This window comes from Xiphophorus couchianus, chromosome 2 (assembly GCF_001444195.1).
Source record: "Xiphophorus couchianus chromosome 2, X_couchianus-1.0, whole genome shotgun sequence".
Classification (NCBI taxonomy): domain Eukaryota; kingdom Metazoa; phylum Chordata; class Actinopteri; order Cyprinodontiformes; family Poeciliidae; genus Xiphophorus; species Xiphophorus couchianus.
The window spans coordinates 31,749,366-31,771,401 of NC_040229.1; the positions used below are offsets into that span (position 1 = coordinate 31,749,366).

Consider the following 22,036-nt stretch of genomic DNA (forward strand, 5'->3'; position numbering starts at 1 on the left):
ATGTCACTCAAAGCACAAACCATAGAATTAGAATAGATCTGCCAATGTTCGTGTCAGTTTTTGTGTAGCTTAGCCAAATAGAGATAATGTAAACCAGTGGTCTCCAAACCCGGGCTGCGGACCGGTTCCGGTCGGTGGACCAATTGGTACCGGGCCGCGGAAGAAATAATTAAATATTTCTGTTTTATGTATTATTTGAGTCTGGAGGATCTTTTATTTTGAAAATCCTTTAACTGGATTCTCTCGGTTACGTCTTGCACGCCAACATTGAGAACCACAAGCAGTAAAATGAGTAAGAAACAGATCAGATGTCTTTGGAAAGTTTCTTTGTGAAGGAGAAAAGGCCCAGAGAAGAGACATGAGAATGGATTTATCCCGGTAGGTGATTCCCACATTCCAAGCTCTGCATGATATGGTGACCGGCTTGTTAATGAGGCAATGAAGTTTCAAACTGCTTCGCCATGTAGAGACCATGAGCACCTTGTGCATAAGCAACACTTCTGGTGTCATTGTCTCTTATCACTCCCAGATGGGGCCGTCTTGTTGCAGAGAAACCAACTCAGGTCTCCCATTAGTCCTTATCGTGAGTTAAAATTTTCACAAAAGTAAAATGTTCGTTTTTGTGGCGCATCTGTATCTTATTTTGAAGGGATATGTAAACGTTACCATAGCGACCAGAGCCAGAGAGCGTTAGGGCAGTGGTCAAGATCAGATGAGAGGAGTGGAGCTTGTGAGTTTTAGGTCTGGTTAATTTAAGGATTGTCGGCCGATTTTGTGACCACACACAACACGAGCTGATAAAAGTCCAATAGGTTCGATCGGTTCGTGTGTCCAGCCACACGGCAGGAGCAACACACTACACACCACAAACCGATTCCACTCACGAACATCCCAATTCCAGAAGAAAATCCAGTAAAACCCCCAACATATCATACGTGAATTTAGAATAATCAAACACTAGCGATAGTTTGTGGACTCATTTTAAGCGATAAAAGACGTAACAAAAAGAAAAAGCGTTTGATAAAAGACGGCAGGAGCAGCCGCTCTATTTGCACTATGATTTGGAGGTGTTATGTTTTTTCATAGTTAACATTTTTAACTGAATAAGCATAACCACCATATATATGCATAACCAAGCATATATATATAGTACATATATATAATATATTGCTGCAGCAAAATTGCCAAGTCTTGACCGGTCGCGGTAATAAAAAGGTTGGGGACCACTGATGTAAACAACTGATGCAATGGGTAATTTTTAAAAGAAAATCAGAGCTACATTCGAATCTTCTCTTAAGGGTTAATTGACTGTTTTGGACGATCGAATTGTTGATGTTTGGATCTCTACTTTAAAACTTTGTCAATAAACAGAAACTGAAAGAGAGCGAAGTGGCTCTGTTGAAAGCAGAGCAGAACATTGTGTCGAGGGACAAGGTGATCAACGAGCTGCGTCTCCGGCTCCCGGCGGCCGCCGACCGTGAGCATCTGCTTGCTGACCTCAGAAAGAACGAAGAGGACCAGCCGAGCAGTCAGGCTTCCCTCAAGCTGGTGCACCAGACCATCAAAGATCTCCAAAGTCGACTCGACAAGAAGGAGGATGTGCTGAAGAAATACCAAAACCAGATGGCTCAGGCCAGACAGGTGAAACTATGATGTTGAATGATGAGTAGAAAGGATTTACTTTTGTAAAAAGAAAAAAGAAAATCTCTGGACACTCCACTGTTTTTCATTCCTTGCCTCACACACTGTTGGCCCTAGGATCAAGAGGAGATGATAAAAAGACATCAGGAAGAGTTGAGAATATTACATCAGAAGCTGGACTTGCACACAGACACCTCTCTGGATCAGTTCAAACAGACAGCAATGGTACGTTCAGGCTCTCCGTTTAAAACGACTTCGCTTTCTGAGTTAAAACCCAACTGCCAACAACGTCTTAGTAGGGCAGTGTTATGTAACATGGACTTTTATGAGCTTTTCATCATGTTATAATGTTATTCCCTCATCAAGAACATACCTGGAGTGTTGCCTTGATTATTTTTCAGCGAAAAGCTGGTTAAAAATGCTAATATAGGGTTAATACAGGAGCACTGTTGTGACGACTTCCTGAAGGCGGAGTTTCAGAAAGAACAGGAGTTTCTTAAAGAGACACCGGCCTAATTTCAAGGTTTTAAATTACAAAGTCACATTTAATTTACGTCATGTTTGTCATATAACAAGGGAGCATTAAAGACTGAGAAGTGAATTCAATAAGATGGTCAAGAAAAAGTACAATTATAAAAAAAAAAAGAAATGGTCTAAGGAGTGTTCCCTGAGACACCCCAAAACTCAAATCATACCACTTACTATTTTGAGCACTCCTAATTATTAAGAATTTGCTGCAAGGCACCATATTTTATAGCATTTTTATAACAACCAAAGGTAATTTGTGCTATAAAAAGCCACTTGACATAAAAACTAAGTATTTATTCAGTCTCTAAACATTTGCTAAACAGTTTAAGCATGTATTTTTTAAGGAAGCAACTATTGGGTTTAAAATTGCCCTCTTTGTGTTCAGGAGTTGATGAAGAAGCCCGCTATCAGAGTGCCAACACCTAAACACCTGGAGCGCCTGGCTGAGTTGGAGCAGACGGTGGCTGAGCAGGATGCGTCACTCAGCTCTGTCACAGAGAAGCTGAAGCTGACCGCAGCCGAGCTGGAGCAGCACCGGATCGCCATGGAGCTGCAGGCTAAGAAACATGCTGAGGAGATGGCAAAGTAATCAGCCACCACTAATTGTTTTTACAGTGAGCTGTCATGTAGATGTTTTTCAGTGAGTACATTAATATGAGACAACATAAATTGGCTCAACATGTTGACACAAAAATACATGTAATATATATACACACACATATATTCAGCACTGTTAATCCAACTCCTTTGCTTTTGCTTTTTTTAAAGTTCAGTAAAGTAAGCGAAGTTAAGTAATGTCAACCATTTTTCATAGAAGGTCAAAGACAATCTTTTGCCCTGGTTCTGTGCATTACAGGGAAGAATCTCTGCTTTGATTCAAAAATTGTGCTTTTATTTTTCTCATCTAAAGAACATAAAGTAGAATGTTATTATTTTTTCCTCAAATAATTGGAACAAAATGAGTCATCTAACTTTTACAAAGGAAAAAATATAAATATTGTAAGATGAGGTCAACTGACGGAGCTGGGAAATGAAAGTTTGGTAGCTTGCTTAAACATATAAAGCAGATAGTTTGAAGCTACAAAACATTTAATTACTTTTAATTGAAAAAACATGCATAAAATCACTGCCTTTATAATTTAAAGCCTTTCCATTTCTTTTTAGCTTTAGTAAGAGCCACTGGTTCCAGAGCCACTGGTTGCAGTTAAAATGTACATATGAAGCAAAATTTTTGTGGACCAGGGATTTACTTCTAGTTATGATGCTAACACAGGGGGGATTTGTTCCAGGCTGGAGGAGAACTACGTTGCCCAGGTGAAGGCTCTGAGCGGTGAGGTGGAGGACAGGAGCAGCCAGCTGGCTCAGATGGAGAAGGAGATGAGCTTCCTGCGCTCAGAGCTGGAAGCACAGAAGGAGGCCAACGTTCGCTCCCCGAGCAACACCATGAAAAACCTGGTGGAACGCCTCAAAGCACAACTCACTCAGAAGGAGAAACAGCTCAAGGTCTTTTACCAGTTTTCCTTTTTTACTTAACAGTAATTGGGTGACTAATTGCTGATGTGGTCTTCTACTTGATATGTAGGAATTGATAGCTAGAGTATTGTACAGTGAATCTGGAAGGTTTTCACAACACTTTATTTCATTTTTTGTTTTCCAGCCTTATTCTCAATTGTGTTAAATGAAAGGGTAGTGTTATGTGTTTTCCAGGCACATAATGCCATTTCATAGCACTATGTGCTATAAAAGTGCGTCTCAGAAGATATGCAGTTCAACCAGATGTTTGCTAATTGCTGCCGGCTAGTCTGAAGGATCTGAGTGTAGAGTCGCAGGGAAGGGCTGCACTGTGAGGCAGAAGCTCGGAAACTGCATCTCTGAGGAGGAGCTGCACCTCGAAGGCGGGGCTAGTCCCACCCAGTCATTTTTCGCAGCTCAGTGGTTGCCATGGGAGATTAAAGGATTCCTCAAATGGGCATGGAATAATCAGGACAACACTGCAGATATGATTTCGATGAGGGATTAATATATTAGCATGATGTAAAGCTGAATAAGTTGATTTCACATAATACTGCTGCTTTAATCTTTTTCCATCAAATTTTTCACACAAATACTCAATTTTGAGAATCTGGAAAACTAAAATTTTGAGTGTTACGCAAATTTATTAAAAGAAAAAGAAGAAATCACATTTACACCAGTATTCACATCCACCTAATTAGGCAGTTTGGTTTGTTCTTCTCTAATGCTTCTGGATCTTTGTTCCTCAAGACAATCCTCTCTCAGACATTTACAGTCAATTCCTTTGATGTCCTCTTTAGTGTTTGACCTCTGTCAACTGAGTGGCCTTAATTATATAGACAGATGTGTGCCTTTCCAAATCAAGTCCAGGAAACAGGATTTATCACAGGTGGATTCTGTTTAAGTTGCAGAAACATCTTGAGGATTATCAGTGGATCAACAAAGGCTTTGAAAACTTAATGAAATGCAATTTCTTGGTTTTCTGATTTTAATAAATTTGCAAAACGCTCCAAAAAGTTCTTCCACGTTGCCATGATAAAAGGGGTATTCGTGTGGAGAATTATTGAGGGATAAGTTTTAATTCAATACAATTTTGGAGTAAGGCCATAACACAACAAAATCTGGAAAAAGTGAAACGACGTGAACGCTTTCCGGATGCACCTTAATCGAATATTTTCGAGGCATGTCCTGTGTTTTGTTTTGGCTTCAAAGTTAATCAATTTAGTGAACAAAAAGCAGAGATGTTGCTGCTAGAGGTTGCAGCTGTGTGAAACCGATGTGGCCAGACAAGGCCAGTACAAAAATTCTTGGCGTATCACAGCTAAAATGATTGTGTTTTACTTTTGTGTTGATTGAAGAAGATGACTCCGTATGCCTTTGTTTGAATCATATGTGACTCGCTGGGCACCGCCAAGGATCAGGCCACCTTTATTGCATTACTGAACACCAGGGTCTGTTTGTTTCATCTCCTGTCAGGCTCTCAGCAAGGCTCTGTTGGAGCTGCGGGCCGAGATGACGTCAGCTGCAGAGCAGCAAGTCATAGCTAACGCTGCCCAGAAAGAGCAGAGTCTCAATGTTCAGGTGCTGGTGGACAAACACACCAAAGACCTGAAGGTAAGATCAAAGGTTTTTTTTGTTGTCGTTTGTTTTCTTTTAATCATATGTCGTGGTTTCTTTCCTGTTGATGTAATCAGCAAAGATGAAGCTTTGTTGGATGTTTTAAGTCTTACAAATTGGCATAATGGTTAGAAAGCAGGACCTCTACAAAGCAGCTGTAATTGAATCGTACCTGCTGACAGGCTGCAGTAGATGCTTCTGGTTTCTATGGAAATTACGTTTGCGATGTTAATGGATTTAAAGGACCATCTGCATCAATTGGAGCGGCCAGTAAGGTGACGGATGGTAACCTCCGTTTAAAAGCAAGTGCTTAAGTTGAGATGGTTATTTTATTTTATTTTTTAAATACAAATTTTCCCTTAAAATTTTTATTTTAAATAAAATTTTAATTTAAAAATATTTATTTTATTTATTTTTATTAGAGAATTGCAATAACTCTCTAATAAGAGAGTTCGAATTTGAAGAATTTTTAATTAATATGAGTTACAACAACATTTATTTTTTCCAAATATTCATCCAAATATTTCTCTTTTACAAATGAAAAATATGATAAAAACTGGATTCAAAAGGAAAATTTTCAGCTCAAGAATTAAGATCTTATGTATTTTATTTTTTTTGTAGACACGGGTACAGGAACTGAACGAAGAGCTTCAAGCTGCGAAGGATTCGGCCAAAGCAGCCAGGAGCAGAGAGAACGTTCTGAAAGAGGAGGTCGAAGGACTAAACCAAGACTTCCAGAGATATCAAAGAACTCAGAGACGACTGCAGGCCGAAAAAGCAGAGAGAGAGCAAGAAGTGGTGGAGCTCAAGCAGCAAGTAAAGAGGCTCACCAGCACCATGCAGGTACGTAGCTCTACGCACTGAATCACGTTGAGTCACACTGAATCTTCTTTTTTTTGTTTTTTAATTTATGCTTTGGATCATCAATGTAATTTTGACAGCAGAAATAGCCTGAATTAAAAAAAAACAGTTTTTATAGAGATGCATCAATCCAGTATTTATAAAAAACAATTCTAGATTGCATATCGGTGGCAATATGCCCGATCTATAAGAGCAAATCTATTCAGTCTAATTCTATGCTTTGTACTTTCAGCGTTGTCATGCTTTATTATTTATTTTACATTGGATTTAGATTTCCTAATTGAACTTTTTAAACCATTTGAAGGAAAGTTTGTTGTAGTTTATTTTTTAAATAAACTACCTTTTTGATCAAGGTAGTCAGTCTATTGTTTTTGTTACTGTAGTTTCAGGTTCTGTTGTATATATTTTACATTAGCTGTTCTACTCCTAATTGCAGTGACTGAGCAAATTAGTTGTTTTTTCATGTTTGACCAAGCTTGTGTAGCTGTTAGTGGATCTAAGTGTGCTGTACTGATGCAGAGTTATCAAATATATTTGTAATTCATTTGTAATTCAGTATACTTATCTCTGTGTTTCAAAAAGAGAAATGTTCCAAGTCAATTCATCACCTCTTATTTTTTTATCAGATCTGTATCAGTCAATACTAAATATAAATATTGTATCAGAAGTGAAAAAAGTGGATCGGTGAACCCCTAGACTATGAAATGTATTTATTAGGGGACAAAAGCAACATGGAGTAGGCTAAACAAATCTCAAAATGCCACACATCATCCCTGATCTAAAGACAATCAAAAGCTAGATGAGAAATAATGTCATTAACATCTGTCACTTTGGAACGGCTTACAAAGCCGCTGCTAAGGCTTTTGGACTCCAACGAGAGCCATTATACACAGAATAGCGATGTTCTGAGGACTGGCAGAACTACTAGAAATACTCCGATCGCATTTCAACATCCCAGAATAACATCTAAGGTACTTCAAGCCTCACTTGCTTCAGTTAGGGTCAGTGTTCACCATTAACCAATAAGGTAATGTCATCCATAGGACAGTGCCAGGGCAAAAACCACTTGTGACTAAAGGCAACATAAAGGGCTCGTCTTATATTTGCTGGTTCTGATTTGTTCCTGCAGATTTTTGTTCATAATTGTTCTTTGTTTTGTTTTGTTTTGTTTTGTTGAGTCATTGCATGTTTGGACAATTATTCCCTCTGTGTTATGACACTGTGTAGCTGGAAGGATTTTTCCTGCTGCTGTTTACGTTTGGGCAGTTGTGATGATGCATAACCGTAGCAACAATTTAATGTTTTTTACAACTGAGAGCCGCTTGGTCAGCATCTCAAAAGCTCGTGTCGTACCTGAATTATGACCTTGAACCCCAGAGGAGTTGAAAAGAAAGTTTCATGGACGCAGAGGAGGACCAAAGAGCAGAAAGAGAAAAAGAAAGTTCCCCTCCATCTGTCAGAATGGGTAAGGTTCATATCCCCTACTCCAGGGGTGTCAAACTCCAGTCCTCAAGGGCCGGTATCCTGCACCTTTTCGATGTGCCTCTGCTGCACCACACTTGAATAGAATAATTGGGTAAATACCAGGACTCTTGAGAACTTATCTACACAAAGAGGAGGTAATTAAGCCATTTCATTCCAGTGTTTTGTACCTGTGGCACATCTAAAAACTGCAGGACACCGGCCCTTGAGAACTGGAGTTTGACACCTGTGCCCTACTCCAACATCTCTCTGCCCGGCTTCCTAACCATACAGCCAGACAGAGATTTAAAGAGGAGTGGCAAAAGCAAAGGAGATGGATAAGCAGTACTTGCTAACAACTGATTGTGTCTTCCAGAGTGTATTACTGTGGAATGTTGTCTCTGCTCTCTGCAAACTGAGCTGTTAGCGTGATATGATAGTCATGAGGCTGGCATACAACAAACCATTCACCATGACTATTTGAATGATATGAGTTATGACAACATTTATTTGTCATATGTGGAATTATGTGGAACAAGACAAAAGTTGAATATTTTGAAAGGTGTGGCTCCTGATATATTTATCTAACAACATTTTAGAAAGATAACAACCTATGGACAACCAAACCTTGTGGCTGTATTGTAATAGTTTGCTACTATCTTCCGTTTTTGGGACCTTGAAAACTTGCCATAACAGATGGAGCAATGAATTCTGGTCTTTGTCTGAAACGTCCAATGATTCTTGACTTTAAGGTTCGATTGGGGATCAAAATTGCAACATTTCTTACATTTTCAGCTGCTGCGGATCGCTTTCACACTGCACTGCGTCAGACAATCTAAACCTTTTGCAAAACCTGCTACCGAGAACCACTGAAGGAAACAGCCTGAAGAACTGAAGAGATGAGTACGACCTCCCTCTTCACGCATTGTAAACAAAACTGGAGCATGATTTTTCTATCGTCTTTGGTTTTGTCGAAAACAACAAGACATTTCTCCCTCTAGTGCTAGACTCGTACAGTTGTTTGGTTTGTATTTACCCAGAATGCCCTGCGCTGTAATTTGCTTCCTGTTTTGGGAGCGGTCTCCAGTCTGCTTGCTTCCATATTCACATTCAAACTGCACCATAGTTCACTTTAATAGAACTGAGACCGAGGTTTTTAGGCGGACAACAGTTTGCATTTTTGATCCGGATCAGAATTCGTTGTGCATTCACACCTCTGCAAACAAACCAGACTCTCTAGACAAATGAACTAGAGTCTAATTAAAACGGACTGGTGTGAATGCACCTTTAGTTTAAAGGCTTTTTGATTAAACAACACAAGGACAGTCCAGCAAGTCCACCTCTGAACAGTTTGATAAATTAATGTTTTTACGTGGCCATAAATCTGTAAGAGGAAAAGTCCTTATTCAAGGTACTCTGTGTTTATCTCTGGCTCTTAGTTAGAACTCTTGCCTGTTACGTCCTAGATTTCAGCGTGATATATTGGACAGCACCCACCAACAGCCAACATTGTCATAGCATCATGTTGGAAAGTGATTAAAATCCTCTGACTCCTGTTCAGCATTCAGATGTTGAAATAGGATAGAACGTTGATATGGGAGTCATGCCACGCCCGTTAGGCTCGTCTGACAGCCAGCAGGAAAAAAAGACGTGGAGGAGTGTGTCAAGAAAGAATGATGACATTTCTTTAGAGGTTTAAGATAAACAGCAGCCAGTTTTTGGGTTGATTTCATTATCTGGGAGCTTGCTTACTTGTTGTTTCTCAAGAACAGTTGGAGGTCAGATGGTTGCATACGCCCAGAATGAGAGTAAAAGTTGTTTCTTTTTCAGAGTGGAATTTATATATAAGCTAACCCAATTCTTAGTTTTACAGAATTTGGAATGTGGGTTTTTTTCTAATCTATAGTCAAAACTACACATACAGTGCTATTATTTAATTTATTTATTTACTTTTTTGTCTTTTAACAAGTTGAACCTCCATGACTTGGTATTCATGACCATCAACAAACGTTTAATGGTCAAACATTCTGGCTGAATATTGTTGTTCAAAATTGTTTGAGCCATTCAGGGGTTTTTTCTGACTAAATCTGAATTTTAGGTATAGTTTGCAAGTATCCAATCGGGTTAAGGTCTATATATATATATATATATGTATATATATATATATATATATATATATATATATATACACTGCTCAAAAAAATAAAGGGAACACTCAAATAACACATCCTAGATCTGAATGAAAGAAATATTCTCATTGAATACTTTGTTCTGTACAAAGTTCCATTTGCACAACAGCAGGTGAAATTGATTGTCAATCAGTGTTGCTTCCTAAGTGGACAGTTTGATTTCACAGAAGTTTGATGTACTTGGAGTTATATTGTGTTGTTTAAGTGTTCCCTTTATTTTTTTGAGCAGTATATATATATATATATATACACAGTACAGACCAAAAGTTTGGACACTCCTTTTAATTCAATGAGTTTCCTTTATTTTCATGACTATTGACATTGTAGATTCACACTGAAGGCATCAAAACTATGAATAACACGTGTGGAAATATGCACTAAACAAAAAAGTATAAAACAACTGAAAATACCCCTTATATTCTAGTTTCTTTAAAGTAGCAACCTTTTGCTGTGATTACTGCTTTGCACACACTCTGCATTTTCTTGATGAGCTTCAAGAGGTCGTCACCTGAAATGGTTTTCACTTCATAGGTCAACCTGCCCTGTCTGGTTAATAAGTGGGATTTCTTGCCTTATAAATAGTCATGAAAATAAAGAAAACCCATTGAATTAGAAGGTGTGTCCAAACTTTGGTCTGTATTGTATATTTAAATAAATTTAATAATTATATATATATATATATATATATATATATATATATATATATACACAGTCATAAGATTTTAATTCATGGCACGGTTGGTATTGTTACTTTTTTTTAACAAATTTTTTCTCTGGTGGTTCCAGAAAAGCAGCAATAAATGTCAGTGTTTTTAAAAATACAATTGAATTTGCTGTTTAGTGCTAAGACTGTGCTACATCACGTACATCACATCTTGAGGGAGCCTATTCATTAATCCAGATTGTTTTTTTGTTTGTTTTATCATAAGTGCATTTGTGATAGCACGTTTTTAATATATAGCTATAATTTTGCCCACATTCGGATAAGAGAAAAATTGTGATGAAGTCAAACTTGAGCAGCCAGTTCTTGTTTTTTGTATTTTTTTAAACATCCTTAAAGTTGTTGTATAAGCAATCACTTTGAATAATTATGAAGCAGGAAGTAAACTTTTGCCTGTGTGTATAAATAATAATGAACATATAACGAGCAATGATTTTTTATTTTCTCCTGTTGCTCAGAATCAGACAGAGGCAGATGGGAAAGGAGCCATCATAGAGAATCTGCAGAAGAAGATCAGGAGGCTGGAGTCGGACCTGGAGAAACGGAACGACGTAAAAAACACCAAAGATGATCATGGGAAGGTGTGAACTGTCAGGATTTGAATTTTCTGTGTATTTATTTTGAGTTTTTGTGTTGTCCTGTCTTCCCCTTGATTGTTCCCAGGTGTGTCTCGTTGTGTGATTACCCTCTGTGCATTTATCCCCGCCTGTGTCCTTTGTTCCTCGTCGGGTCCTTGTCTAAGCTGTCGTTTGTTTGCGTCAATTCTGTCTAGCTGTGCTTTCCTTGTCCTTTGTTGCTCCAGCGCTACCGACGTTGAGCCCTGGCTTCAGCTCAGTCGTGCTGCCTGGCTGTGGACTATTTGGTTTTGTCTGGACTGTGTCATCGTGGATCTGTATTCATCATTAAATCACCATCTGTTTTCATTTTATCTCAAGAGTCTGTGTCACCACCTTCCACCACACATCATGACCTGAACACCGTGCCCTCTATATTTTATTGCCGTTGGGCAAAAATATCATTCTATCATTTTTAGTCATTTTTGTTACTTTATTATTTATCAACTCTTTTGACAATCCTTCTCCTCTGTCTGGGGTTTTATGTATACATTAAAGTGAAAAGTTTAGAGTCTAGATTGTCCCTAAAAACGGTCTATTCCAACCTGACTAGTTATTTCCTAATTATAGGCCTGAGCCCGAAGTAAACCAGACATATTATTTCAATTAAGATTTTACTGCTTTTGTTTCTAAACCACCATCAACAAATTTATTACCATTTAAGTAAGCAGTGTAGCCCCTCCTGTTTTTAGCTTTTGTGCAATGTCTCCCAGCTCCATCTTGCTGCTTGTTGTAACCACAGAGTGAGTCAAGTGTAATTCATCTGGGATGTGATTGATAGGAGCGGAGCCGCGGGCACATGGAGTACGCTGTACTTGTTACACTCTGGTTTAACTTCTGCACCCTACTGACCTTCTTTATTTCCTCAACATTTTAAAATAGAATTTAATTTAAGTGATATATCAGTGTATTATACCAATATTGGATTGGTCCAATCTCTGCCTTTTTTAATGTCTTATTCACCACATTTACCATCCGTTGCTATTAGGCAGTGTTTTTTCTACACAAGCTGTGTCACAAACATCACTGGACTTTGATAATTCAGCTCCATTTAATTACAGGTTTGATCAATTATACAGGACCCAATTTAAATGTATTTAAATGTGGATAAATTGTCTCAGCCTGTGTAGACTCTGTTAAGTTTTTTAAGGATTTGAACTTTCTTTTGCATCCAGTTTGAGAATTAGACTAGCAAACATTTTATATCCCCGCATTTAGCATTCTCAAATAGCCTCATGAAACTTACACCTCTGTTAGCTCAGGAGTTTAGGTTAACTCCAAGAACCTCGTCATGTATGTTTGTCTGTTTAGCTGATGCAAAACCCGTTTCTCCAACAGACCAAAGATGAAATTGTTCGGTGGGAGGAGAGCAAAAGATGGCAGGCTAGAATGGAAAAAGTGAAGAATTCCCTGAAGGAGAAGGAACGAGATAACGAATCGTTGTCGAAGCAACTCGCCACTCTTAAAGATCTTTATGGCAGGTCAGCGTGCGTACATCATACATCTGGTATGCACAGCGCCTAGATTTGCTATAGTTATGCTGATGACTGATTTATCACTCCCTATGTTCCTGTTTAGAATCAAAAAGGTGCTCGATGATCACTGTTGTACATCATTCAGACGGCTTGCTCTGTCTTTTTTATCCATCGGCCCTGTGTGCTTTTGTTTGCTTGCAGATTGGAGCAGGAGAAGGCTGCGCTGCAGAAAAAGCTGAAAGCTCGAGGTGTGACCGTCAACCAGGTGGTGGGGGTACGAGCCAATGACATGGAAAGGCAGATAGAGGAGTTGAAGAAGAAGAATTCTGAGCTGGAAACACAGATTGTAACCATAAAGTATGTACATAGATGAGGCCACATTAGACTTGATGTTCACTTTGATTGTGTCAGCTCTGGTGTTGACTGAATTCAACTATCCTGATAAGTTAAAAGTCATTTTTATGTTTGTCATCATAAAAATCATTTTAAAAAATCAATAATTCATTAAGAAATTACCTAAATGTTCTCAGATGAACAAGTGTGCATCTGTAATAATATACAATTATCTCAATATCCCAAGATGAAATGCTTTTGGAAAACCAAAAAAACACATTTCAAGGTGCCAAATTGTGAAGTCAAATTTCTTTAAAGTTGTATTTGATATATAGATCATGTTTATAATATCTGAAGGTAACATAGTTACCTTATTTGACTGTGCTGTAAAAAAGCACTACATGCCTGGAAAGTATGTAACACTGCCCCTTTTATAAATACAAATCCAATAACTGTCAGACTGGTTTTAATCCACTTCCTTGAGTCAATGCTTTGCAGAACCAGCTTTTTTTGGGCATGTCACTCCCACCTTTTCACATCTAGAGACTAATATTTTTGCTATTACTTGTCTGCTTTGAATTCAAACTTAAATTATATAAAATTATATCTTAAATTATATAAAAAAGTGTTACTTATTAACATAAGTAGTTGGACGGAGGCAGCTGAGATATTTCTGATTCCTACTAAAGCAGCTGATCATTTATCCGACAGGAGTTTTTGTACTTCCGGAAGGGCTCCGGTTTCCGAACTTGTCGGTCAGACAGCTTTATTGGTCCCAGCTGCCTCCTCAGAGACCCGGAGGCTCTACAGATGACCTTTAGAGACGACCTTTACTCGCCTCTGGAGCCGACGTCGCTGAGTTTGTAGATTCTCATTAAGCTGCGAGAGCCGACTGAAGGCCGCTTGTGACGCAGACGTCGGAGGTCAGGGAGGCGACGTTGAGTTGAACGTCCACGCTGCATGTTCAGAGACTTGATATTATGAACCATATGAAAGAGTGGGACAGTTTTGGAATTTGATGTACTGTGACATCTTAATGAATCAGAATATTGTTGAATGATCAACAAATTAGACACAGTGAGATATTTCAAGCATTTATTTCTACTAATTTTGATAACTATGATCTATAGCTAATAAAAAAATCTATATTTGTCTTCTAATAAACTCATAACCTTACAAACACTAACAGTATTAATGATTTAAATACAAAAATTACATATAATACAAACTCTTGTGTATACACAATGGCCTGCACACTTACGGGGAACGCTGCTTTATCCAGCAGACAACACTAACTGCGTGTCACTGAAAAAGAAGCTGGCTGTTTAGAGCGTTATGGAAAGTTGAATGGAAGGAAAAACTGTGAAAAGCAATGATAGCTAGAACCTTTTCAAATTTATTGAGATTGCCCTTATATGAAAATAGAAATGCTTTTGAATATGTTCAGCCAAAGTTTGGCACTGCAGAACAGGTTCATCATCACAAAAATAGCGACAACAAAAAAGATTGTCATTTAAAAAAAATTGTTTTTTTAAATTTATTTTAAAGTAAATGTTTAAGTTAAAATCTGAAAATAAAATAAAAAAATGTAGGTGTAATTTAATTACATGTATATTAATTAACCATTTTACCTCATAATAAGGTCCAACTAGTAAACTGTTGCTCCAGTTCCCCTTCATCCTATAGTAATTAATATTTTTGTACTTTGAGTGTACAAATTTTTTAACTGATTTTTGAAAAAAAGCTTTAAAAGTAGTTGAAAACAAGCCAGGTTGGTTGGGAGTGACGAGATAATTATCTATTTATTCATCTGTCTACTAGGGATGAATGGATGGGTATTTGGAATGCAACCCAATTGTCAGTGGGCAAAAGTAAAATTAAAGCAATGTGACACTAATGAACATTTTATGCACACATTACTGTACAGAAACAGCTATTGTCCATCTTTCCATTAATCAAAAAATCTCGTAAATGGTTGCAAGGTGGTCTAATAGCTAGCTTAGAGGGAGCATCTCAGCTTTTCAAGTTTAAAATACTGAACTGATTGGCCAGAAATCTGGAATGGATGCACTTCTACTTTTAGCCTAGAAAATTTTAACTTAAATGCTAGGCTAACCACTTGATACATGCCTTGGGAAATGGTGAAAAGCTTTCAGCATCGACAAGAATCAGAATTGGCCGGTCAGGCTTTTCGAAGAACAGTAATTGGTCTGCACCCCTATTTTTAGCCTGGAAAACGTTAGCATACAGGCTGGGCTAACCTCTTGATACATGTCTCGGGCAAGTTTGAAATAAAGAGAAGTTTCCAACACAAACCCATATTTCCATATCAGGCAAATTCAACATGTTTATGAGCGGTGCGTGCATTTTATCTATGTAAAATGTTCAGAGCCTTAATAGATAGTGAGAAATTGCTATTTTACAATGAAAATATAAAAAAAACATTCATATCTTCTCACAGAACAGCTGAGATGAAATCATGCACATTAATAAGAAGACTTTTAAAGGTAGTTCGTGGCACCGGATTTTCTTTGGAGGTGTGAGAATGAAAGGATCAGACTTATATTTGTAAAAAGTTCCTTTTCTGTCGTGTTGAATGTGCAGACAGCAGCAGGCCTTGCCTCGTGATGATGCCATGGAGAACCTTATGTCAAAGAACCAACTTCTAGAGGAGAGACTCCACTCCTTAGAGAGGCAGATATCCAAGGAACCCCCTTCCAGACCCTCGGTAAAGTGTTTAAACTGCATATTTATTGCTTAAATATGGTCGTTTGACTTTTTTAAATCTCATATCAGATGTCCCTGAATTATTACATGTTAAAACAAAGCTCATAATCACAGTAATAAACGAAAGAGTTCAGGTATAAAAAATAATTGTTTTTGGCCTCGCTAATGGAAAGAAGTCCTCATTTCTCCTTTTTAGTCAAAAGGAGCAGTCCAGTAGGAACATTGTTCTGGTGTTTTACCATCAAAGTGCTAAAATAAATGGAAGATTAATAGTTTATTTGACATATACATTACTTTGTCTTGTTTCGGAGGACTGGAATCTGGGAGCAAAGTCAACAACAGAGAACATATTTAAGCTGTATTAACAGCATTTCTTCTAAGAGCTCGCCTGGACGACATGAATATGAGCGTCATATTTCACAAGCATAGCAAGACATTGCATTTACTGCAAGATGTAGTACTTGGCCTATGCTCTGTTTGAAGGTCTGGAGATGTTTAGCAGTCGATTCATCAGTCTTTCCTCTGTTTCTTAATCTTCCTTCTACCTTCCTGGGTTTGATCTGATTCACTGCCTGTGAAGGGGAGAGACTTCTCCTCCTGGGCGTTTCCCGGGATTTGTTCGCTAACGTTTGATGTTGAGGACGAAGCGTCGTGCTCTCGGCTTCCCGAGACCCCTGACCCCACAGGAGGCGCCCTCGGCCAACAGGGGGAGCCCATGCAGAGCAAGGCGGGTGGAGGAGAGGACCTGGACGCGGATCGCCTGGAAGATGAAAGGGAAGCAGCAGCAGTTGTTGGAGAAAATGAAGAAAGCATCCCGGTCGGATGTGATGTTACGGAGCCTGTGGAACAGGAAGAACCGCCCGACACAAAAGGGAATGGCGCCGATCCCGATGATCGGTCAGAAAGGACGGAATCCATCTCGCCTCCGTCTACAACACAGGCAGCGACGGGCGGTGGAACGAGCGAAAGCGGGAAGAAACCGGGCGATCCTGACCCAGACGGTGAAGGCATGGATCCCGAGGATGATGATGCGGGAGTTATCCCAGAGGTGATCCAGAATGCCGAAGAAAAAGTGGAAGAGAAAGAAGAAGAAGATGTGACAACAAGAACAGAAATAGAGGAAGATGACCAGGTTTCTTTCTCAGCTGATCCTGATGTTGATTCTAGTATCACTCTGAGTAAACGCCGGGAGAGAATAGTCCACGCAAAAAGGGGCAAACAAACACAAAAACAGGAAGTTGTGAAATATCAGAAGGTATTCCAGCCTGTGTATCCCCCCCAAACCCTCCTTTAAACCCTGGCTGATGAGGTGGTAGAGCTGTGATAGCATTAGACATGGCAGAACCAGAGCTACACACACCCAGTGAAATGTCTCCTTAGCGTTTCCTCCCCATCATTGTCCATCACAGCCTTCAGGTTTCCACTTGCTCTTTGTATTTACCCCTTGATTTTTGTTACGTCACAACCAAAAACTTTAGCATATTTTATTAAGAACCTATGCGAGAGACCGACACAAAACATGGTTGAAATTATGTGTTGTTTTGCATCCATCTTCCTGACGTAAATACTTTATAGAACCACCTTTCAGTGTAAAGTCTTCCTGGGTCTAAACTCTGAAACTTTTGCCCATTCTTTGTATCCTGGCCATGGCCTCCCTACACACTTCTGCTCGATTCTCATCCCCAGTGATCCGTGTATGACTTCTCCCATTGAAATGAATTCCTCTGGTAGCATTTCAACCGAGCCAATCAGGAAAGAGAAGGAGACACTGTAAACGATGACGTCGATTTTCTGCGCTGTTTTAGAATTGAAGTCTGTATTATATATGTCACACCCAAAAACGTTAGCGATTGGGTGAACTTTAAACGCCTCCAGGAAGTGATCATTTCTCAGTAGTTGAGGTTTCAGACCCTCTGTAGGAAGCAAAGCGTAGAACAGCAGGCTGGTAAAAACCAGCCTGCTGTTCTTTGTAAGATTGGAAGAAGACAGAATGGGAACATTTCAAGCCTCTTTTTCGCCACTTTTCAAAACCATGTATACTTTTCCTTCCACATTTGTGTTGGTCTGTCACATAAAATCCCCCCAGAACACACAGGTGTTTGTGGTTTTAAGGTGACAAAATGTAAAAAAAATAAAATAAAAAAAAAAAGAAGACACTAGCTGTGTTTCCATTCCAAATGTTTCAAATTTGGGAATGTGAAGAATCGACTTTGTCAATATTCCGCTAATGTCGAAAAGTGGACACCATTCACACCATTTCTGTTAATGAAATGGTGTGAATTAATGAATAAGTTTGTTCATGAGGTAAGTCGTTAGAAAAAAAAAATGCTGTGCCATCATCGTCTAACCACTTCTTGTTGTCTTCTTCTTCATGGTTTGAGGCAGTGGCAACATCTGGTTGTTGATCGTGTGCAAGAAAAGTGTTGCCTTTGCAGTTTTGTAAAATAAACCAATTTAGATACAGCCAAAAAATCCATCTCATTTTAGTGACAAAACTTTTTATCAAAAAATAAATGCAATTTTTTTCCAAAATTGCACATTTATTTTCAGAATATCAAATTGCACAGTTATATGGTCAATGGAAGCACAGTTACTGTTAACCATTTTCCTTCCTACAGCTTTTCCCTCCACTGCATTTTCTCGGTACACAACCGTTGGACACGTGTGGCTCATTCTGAGACTTTGCCGTTCTTTAGACTTCGGGACGCGAGACCGGGACTCCATCACAGAGAGATCAGGACATCTCAAAGGAAAACCTCAAGCTGGCCTCAGAGAACTTGGAGCTGCGCCTCCAGCTGGCGCAGGCCAACCAAGACTTACCCAGGCTGAAGGTACGACCAACCCAAACACCCCACTAGCCTAGCACATGTCCAAACATGCTGATCTTACAAAGAAACAGTGCCTATTCTTAGGATTTTACAACTGAAAGGTCTTTCTATACGCCTGTCACAATAACCTAATTTGCTGGATGATAAATTGACCCAGAACTTATTGCAATAAATGATAATATTGTTGTTTTGAGACCATTTTCAAGTCACATAATAGTAATAATGGCATAATAAAGCAAGAACACATTCTCAAGGACCAATAAACTTTGAATTCCAATGAACATTTAAATACTAGAACTGGAAGACATTTGAAATATCCAAAATAAATAAAGAAAACAAATTAAATAAAATATGAAGTCTCTGTAAACAAAATAATCTTTCAAAGAAAGGGATAGTTGAGACCAAATCACCAGACTGAAGATCAGTTTTGGTAGAAAGAGAGAAAAGAGAAAACTGATAAATCAAGCAAATTAAAACTTTTGAATTTCTTTTAATTTATCATGCGATTAACTGATTCATTGTTTATGGTGTCAGGCCTACTTTTATATTTCACTGGAAATGGAAAGAACACCTTTTACTTTTATGGTTTTAGATGTTAGGCTATAATAAAGAGATCTTGTCTTTTAAAGGATCTAAAAATATTCAGATATAAAAGAACAAACCTGATTTCATACTGTCACTATTTAATGAAGACGTGTGTTAAAACCCCCCCAAAGAAACAACAACCCATGGTTTAAAAGCTTGTATACTCGCTGTAAGCAGCAATAACTTGCAGTATTGAGTTACATCGTCATGGAGGAATTTCAACTGTCTTCTTTACAACATGTCTTCAATTCTTGGAGGTCTTCTGCGGTTTCAAGACCCAGTGTGGCCCAAACTCCAGCTGTCTGACAGATTTCTGCGCTGCAGCAAACAGATGAGTCTGTTGTTGAGTCTGTGACCCATTTCCACCACTGCAAACTGCAACACGAGCTCATCACTCCAACCATCACTCCTCCACCGCCATGCTTTAGAAGAGCTAACTTGTGCTGCTCGATTCTGTTTTTAGAAAGATGAATCAAGACGAGCCTTGCTTGTTTTGCGGGTGGTTTTTTCTTTGTTTGTTTTTTCTCACATACAAAAGGAGGCCTAAAGACTCTAAAGTGGGGCTCTTTGGGAAATTAGAATTAAAATTTCAGGGTTTCCCCCAGAAAACTTGCTAAGCCCGGTGGTAGACGCTAGTACAGTCATTCATTAAGCAGTCCACTGTGCTTTTGAGTTTGTTTTTTTTAAATTGACAGGAAATTAGAAAATATCACTTTGTATTTGTGTGTTATTGGAAGATTGGAAAGTTAATACATGAACACCAACTATAAGGTACGGTAGCCGACAGGTGCAAACACGCAGCAATTGGCTAAATGAGCTGCAAACAGGTGAAATGAGGTGTAAGCACATGTAAAAAACAAAAAACAAATGCAACAGAAAAGCGATGCAAACAAAGAAAATGCTGTAATAACAGAAAATAGAAGCAAAAACCATCAATCAGCAAAACAAATCCTAACAAAAAAGGACTCAATCGCAAATTAAATGCTAGAATCACAAACAAAACGCTGCAATTACAAATAAAATGCTGCGTGTTTGCACCTGTGATGTTAAATTCAACTCAAATAGTGCCAACAATGTAATAAATGAATATATACATGCACACATACACATATATAACCACCATATAATTAGTGCATGTGAGCGTTGAGCGTGTTAGTTGCTTTTGGGAAGAAGCTACTGTACTTTTCAGTGTTTTCATGCAGATGTAGCGCCCCCCTGAGGTCAGCAGGTCAAACAGGTTGAAGCCAGGGTAGCTGCTGTGTTTGGTGATTTTTTCTTTTTCAGCATTGCAGCCTTTGCCTTTCAAGTGAATTTGCTGGGGCACGGCACATCTCGCCACAGATTCTCGATGGGGTTTATGTCTGGACTTTGACTGGGCCATTCTAACACATGAATATGTTTTGTTTCAAATCCTTTAAGTAAGACTCTATAATTCAAAGCAGGTGTGCTGGGGTTTTTTTTTAATCATAACTGTAAATATATATATTTTTTCTGTTTCTACAGAATCAGATTGCAGACCTAAAGGAGATGTGTACGGCTCTGAAACAGGAGAGAGCGGAGGCCGACAAGAAGCTGGCACACCTACGGGGAGTAAGAGAGCTTTGCTTTGATGTGCAGACAGATGTTTTTTTTTTTTTTTTTAGAAACACTCCAGGAACATAGTTTAATTTAAATTGATAAAAGTAACTTAAAACTGCAGTATGTAAGTTTTAAAAAAATACACCTATTTTTTAACATATTTGTTGAACTATGAACGTCACAGTGAAATAATCGATCTCCTCCTCCCTGAGCTAGTATTACTGTCGAATAAATTCACAGCTCCCAGTCAAAATCAACCAATCGGAGCTGGGAGGAGGGTCTTAGCGCTGTCAATCAATGCTACTCAATGTGCCAACGGTGGAGAAACAACTCACCATTCCAGGAAAAACGTTCATCCGCCATCATCGACGGCCATGCTAACTAGCCGTAGCATTCGTGGCAGGTTACGTCGCGGTGAACCAGCTTTCGCAAAGGTTGCGAGGCGGGGAGCACTAGAGTGATTGACAGCACTAAGAGTAAGACCCTCCTCTTGTCTCTGATTGGTTGTTTCAGACTGAGTGGTGCATTTCTGCAGTTTGTACTGGGAACACTGGGAGAAGGCAGAGGAGCTCCAGTTTTTTCTTCACATGTATAAACCTTATACTGTTATGACATATTGAAAATTTTAACAAATATGTAAAAAAAAAAAAAACATATTTTTTTTATAAGTTACACACTGCAGTTTTAAGTTTCAACATTTTCGTTAAAACCTGTTCTCCATCAGGCTGGTTACAGCGGCAAAACGGTCCCTGAGCTGGAGAAGACCATTGGTCTGATGAAGAAGGTGGTGGAGAGGGTGCAGAGGGAGAACGAGGCGCTGAAGAAATCCAGCAGCCGTGCAGAGCAAGACAGAGTTGCCACTTTGCAGAAGGAAAATGAAAAGTTGAAGGTCGGCACGTTGTTTGCTTGTACGCTTCAAGTGAAGCTGAGTTTTGTTTCTGCAGATGACTGGAAAACGTTGTTTTTCTTCCAGGCTGACTATGAGAAGCTGAAACATCGAAGCGAAGCTGAGCTGAGCACAAAACTGGAATCCAAAACCAAAGGACTGGAGAGGATCGTGGTGGAAAACGAGCGCCTCCGCAGAGAGATCAAAAGGGTGACTTTTTATTTATGTTCCATTAGTTTTCCGAGTACCAGTTTCTCATCCATGGTCTTGTCTGAGTGTCCGTGTTGCACTTGGGCAGGAAGTGGAGGCGGCGGAGAGGCTGAGAGTGAGCAGGACGAGTCTGGAGGCGTCCAATGAGAAGCTGGAGTCTGAGCTGGAGGAAACCAGGCAGAGGCTGCGAGCTGCTCTGTTCAAAGCTGCCGCTGTGGGGCCCGAAGGCAAAGCTTCCAGGGCCACTGTCGTTGCCAGGTCAGCAAAATC

General features: G+C 39.1%; 1 protein-coding gene across 6 annotated transcripts in view; it reads left to right on the forward strand.

The window, feature by feature from the left end:
* The window catches only part of cep290 (centrosomal protein 290), a 67,431-nt gene that overhangs the window by 40,555 nt on the left and 4,840 nt on the right, over positions 1-22,036 (forward strand). For 3 of the 6 annotated variants that reach the window (XM_028002099.1, XM_028002090.1, XM_028002081.1), the window contains exons 33-47: positions 1,372-1,641; positions 1,759-1,866; positions 2,555-2,754; positions 3,459-3,672; positions 5,158-5,295; positions 5,920-6,141; positions 10,989-11,111; positions 12,483-12,625; positions 12,821-12,976; positions 15,557-15,680; positions 18,376-18,510; positions 20,596-20,682; positions 21,395-21,559; positions 21,644-21,766; positions 21,855-22,024. In XM_028002099.1, coding sequence (XP_027857900.1) covers positions 1,372-1,641; positions 1,759-1,866; positions 2,555-2,754; positions 3,459-3,672; positions 5,158-5,295; positions 5,920-6,141; positions 10,989-11,111; positions 12,483-12,625; positions 12,821-12,976; positions 15,557-15,680; positions 18,376-18,510; positions 20,596-20,682; positions 21,395-21,559; positions 21,644-21,766; positions 21,855-22,024 — 2,378 coding nt within the window. Of the gene's footprint in view, positions 1-1,371; positions 1,642-1,758; positions 1,867-2,554; positions 2,755-3,458; positions 3,673-5,157; positions 5,296-5,919; positions 6,142-10,988; positions 11,112-12,482; positions 12,652-12,820; positions 12,977-15,556; positions 15,681-16,259; positions 17,169-18,375; positions 18,511-19,349; positions 20,511-20,595; positions 20,683-21,394; positions 21,560-21,643; positions 21,767-21,854; positions 22,025-22,036 lie in introns of those variants that run through there. The other 3 variants (XM_028002116.1, XM_028002108.1, XR_003593549.1) reach the window with 3 other exon arrangements.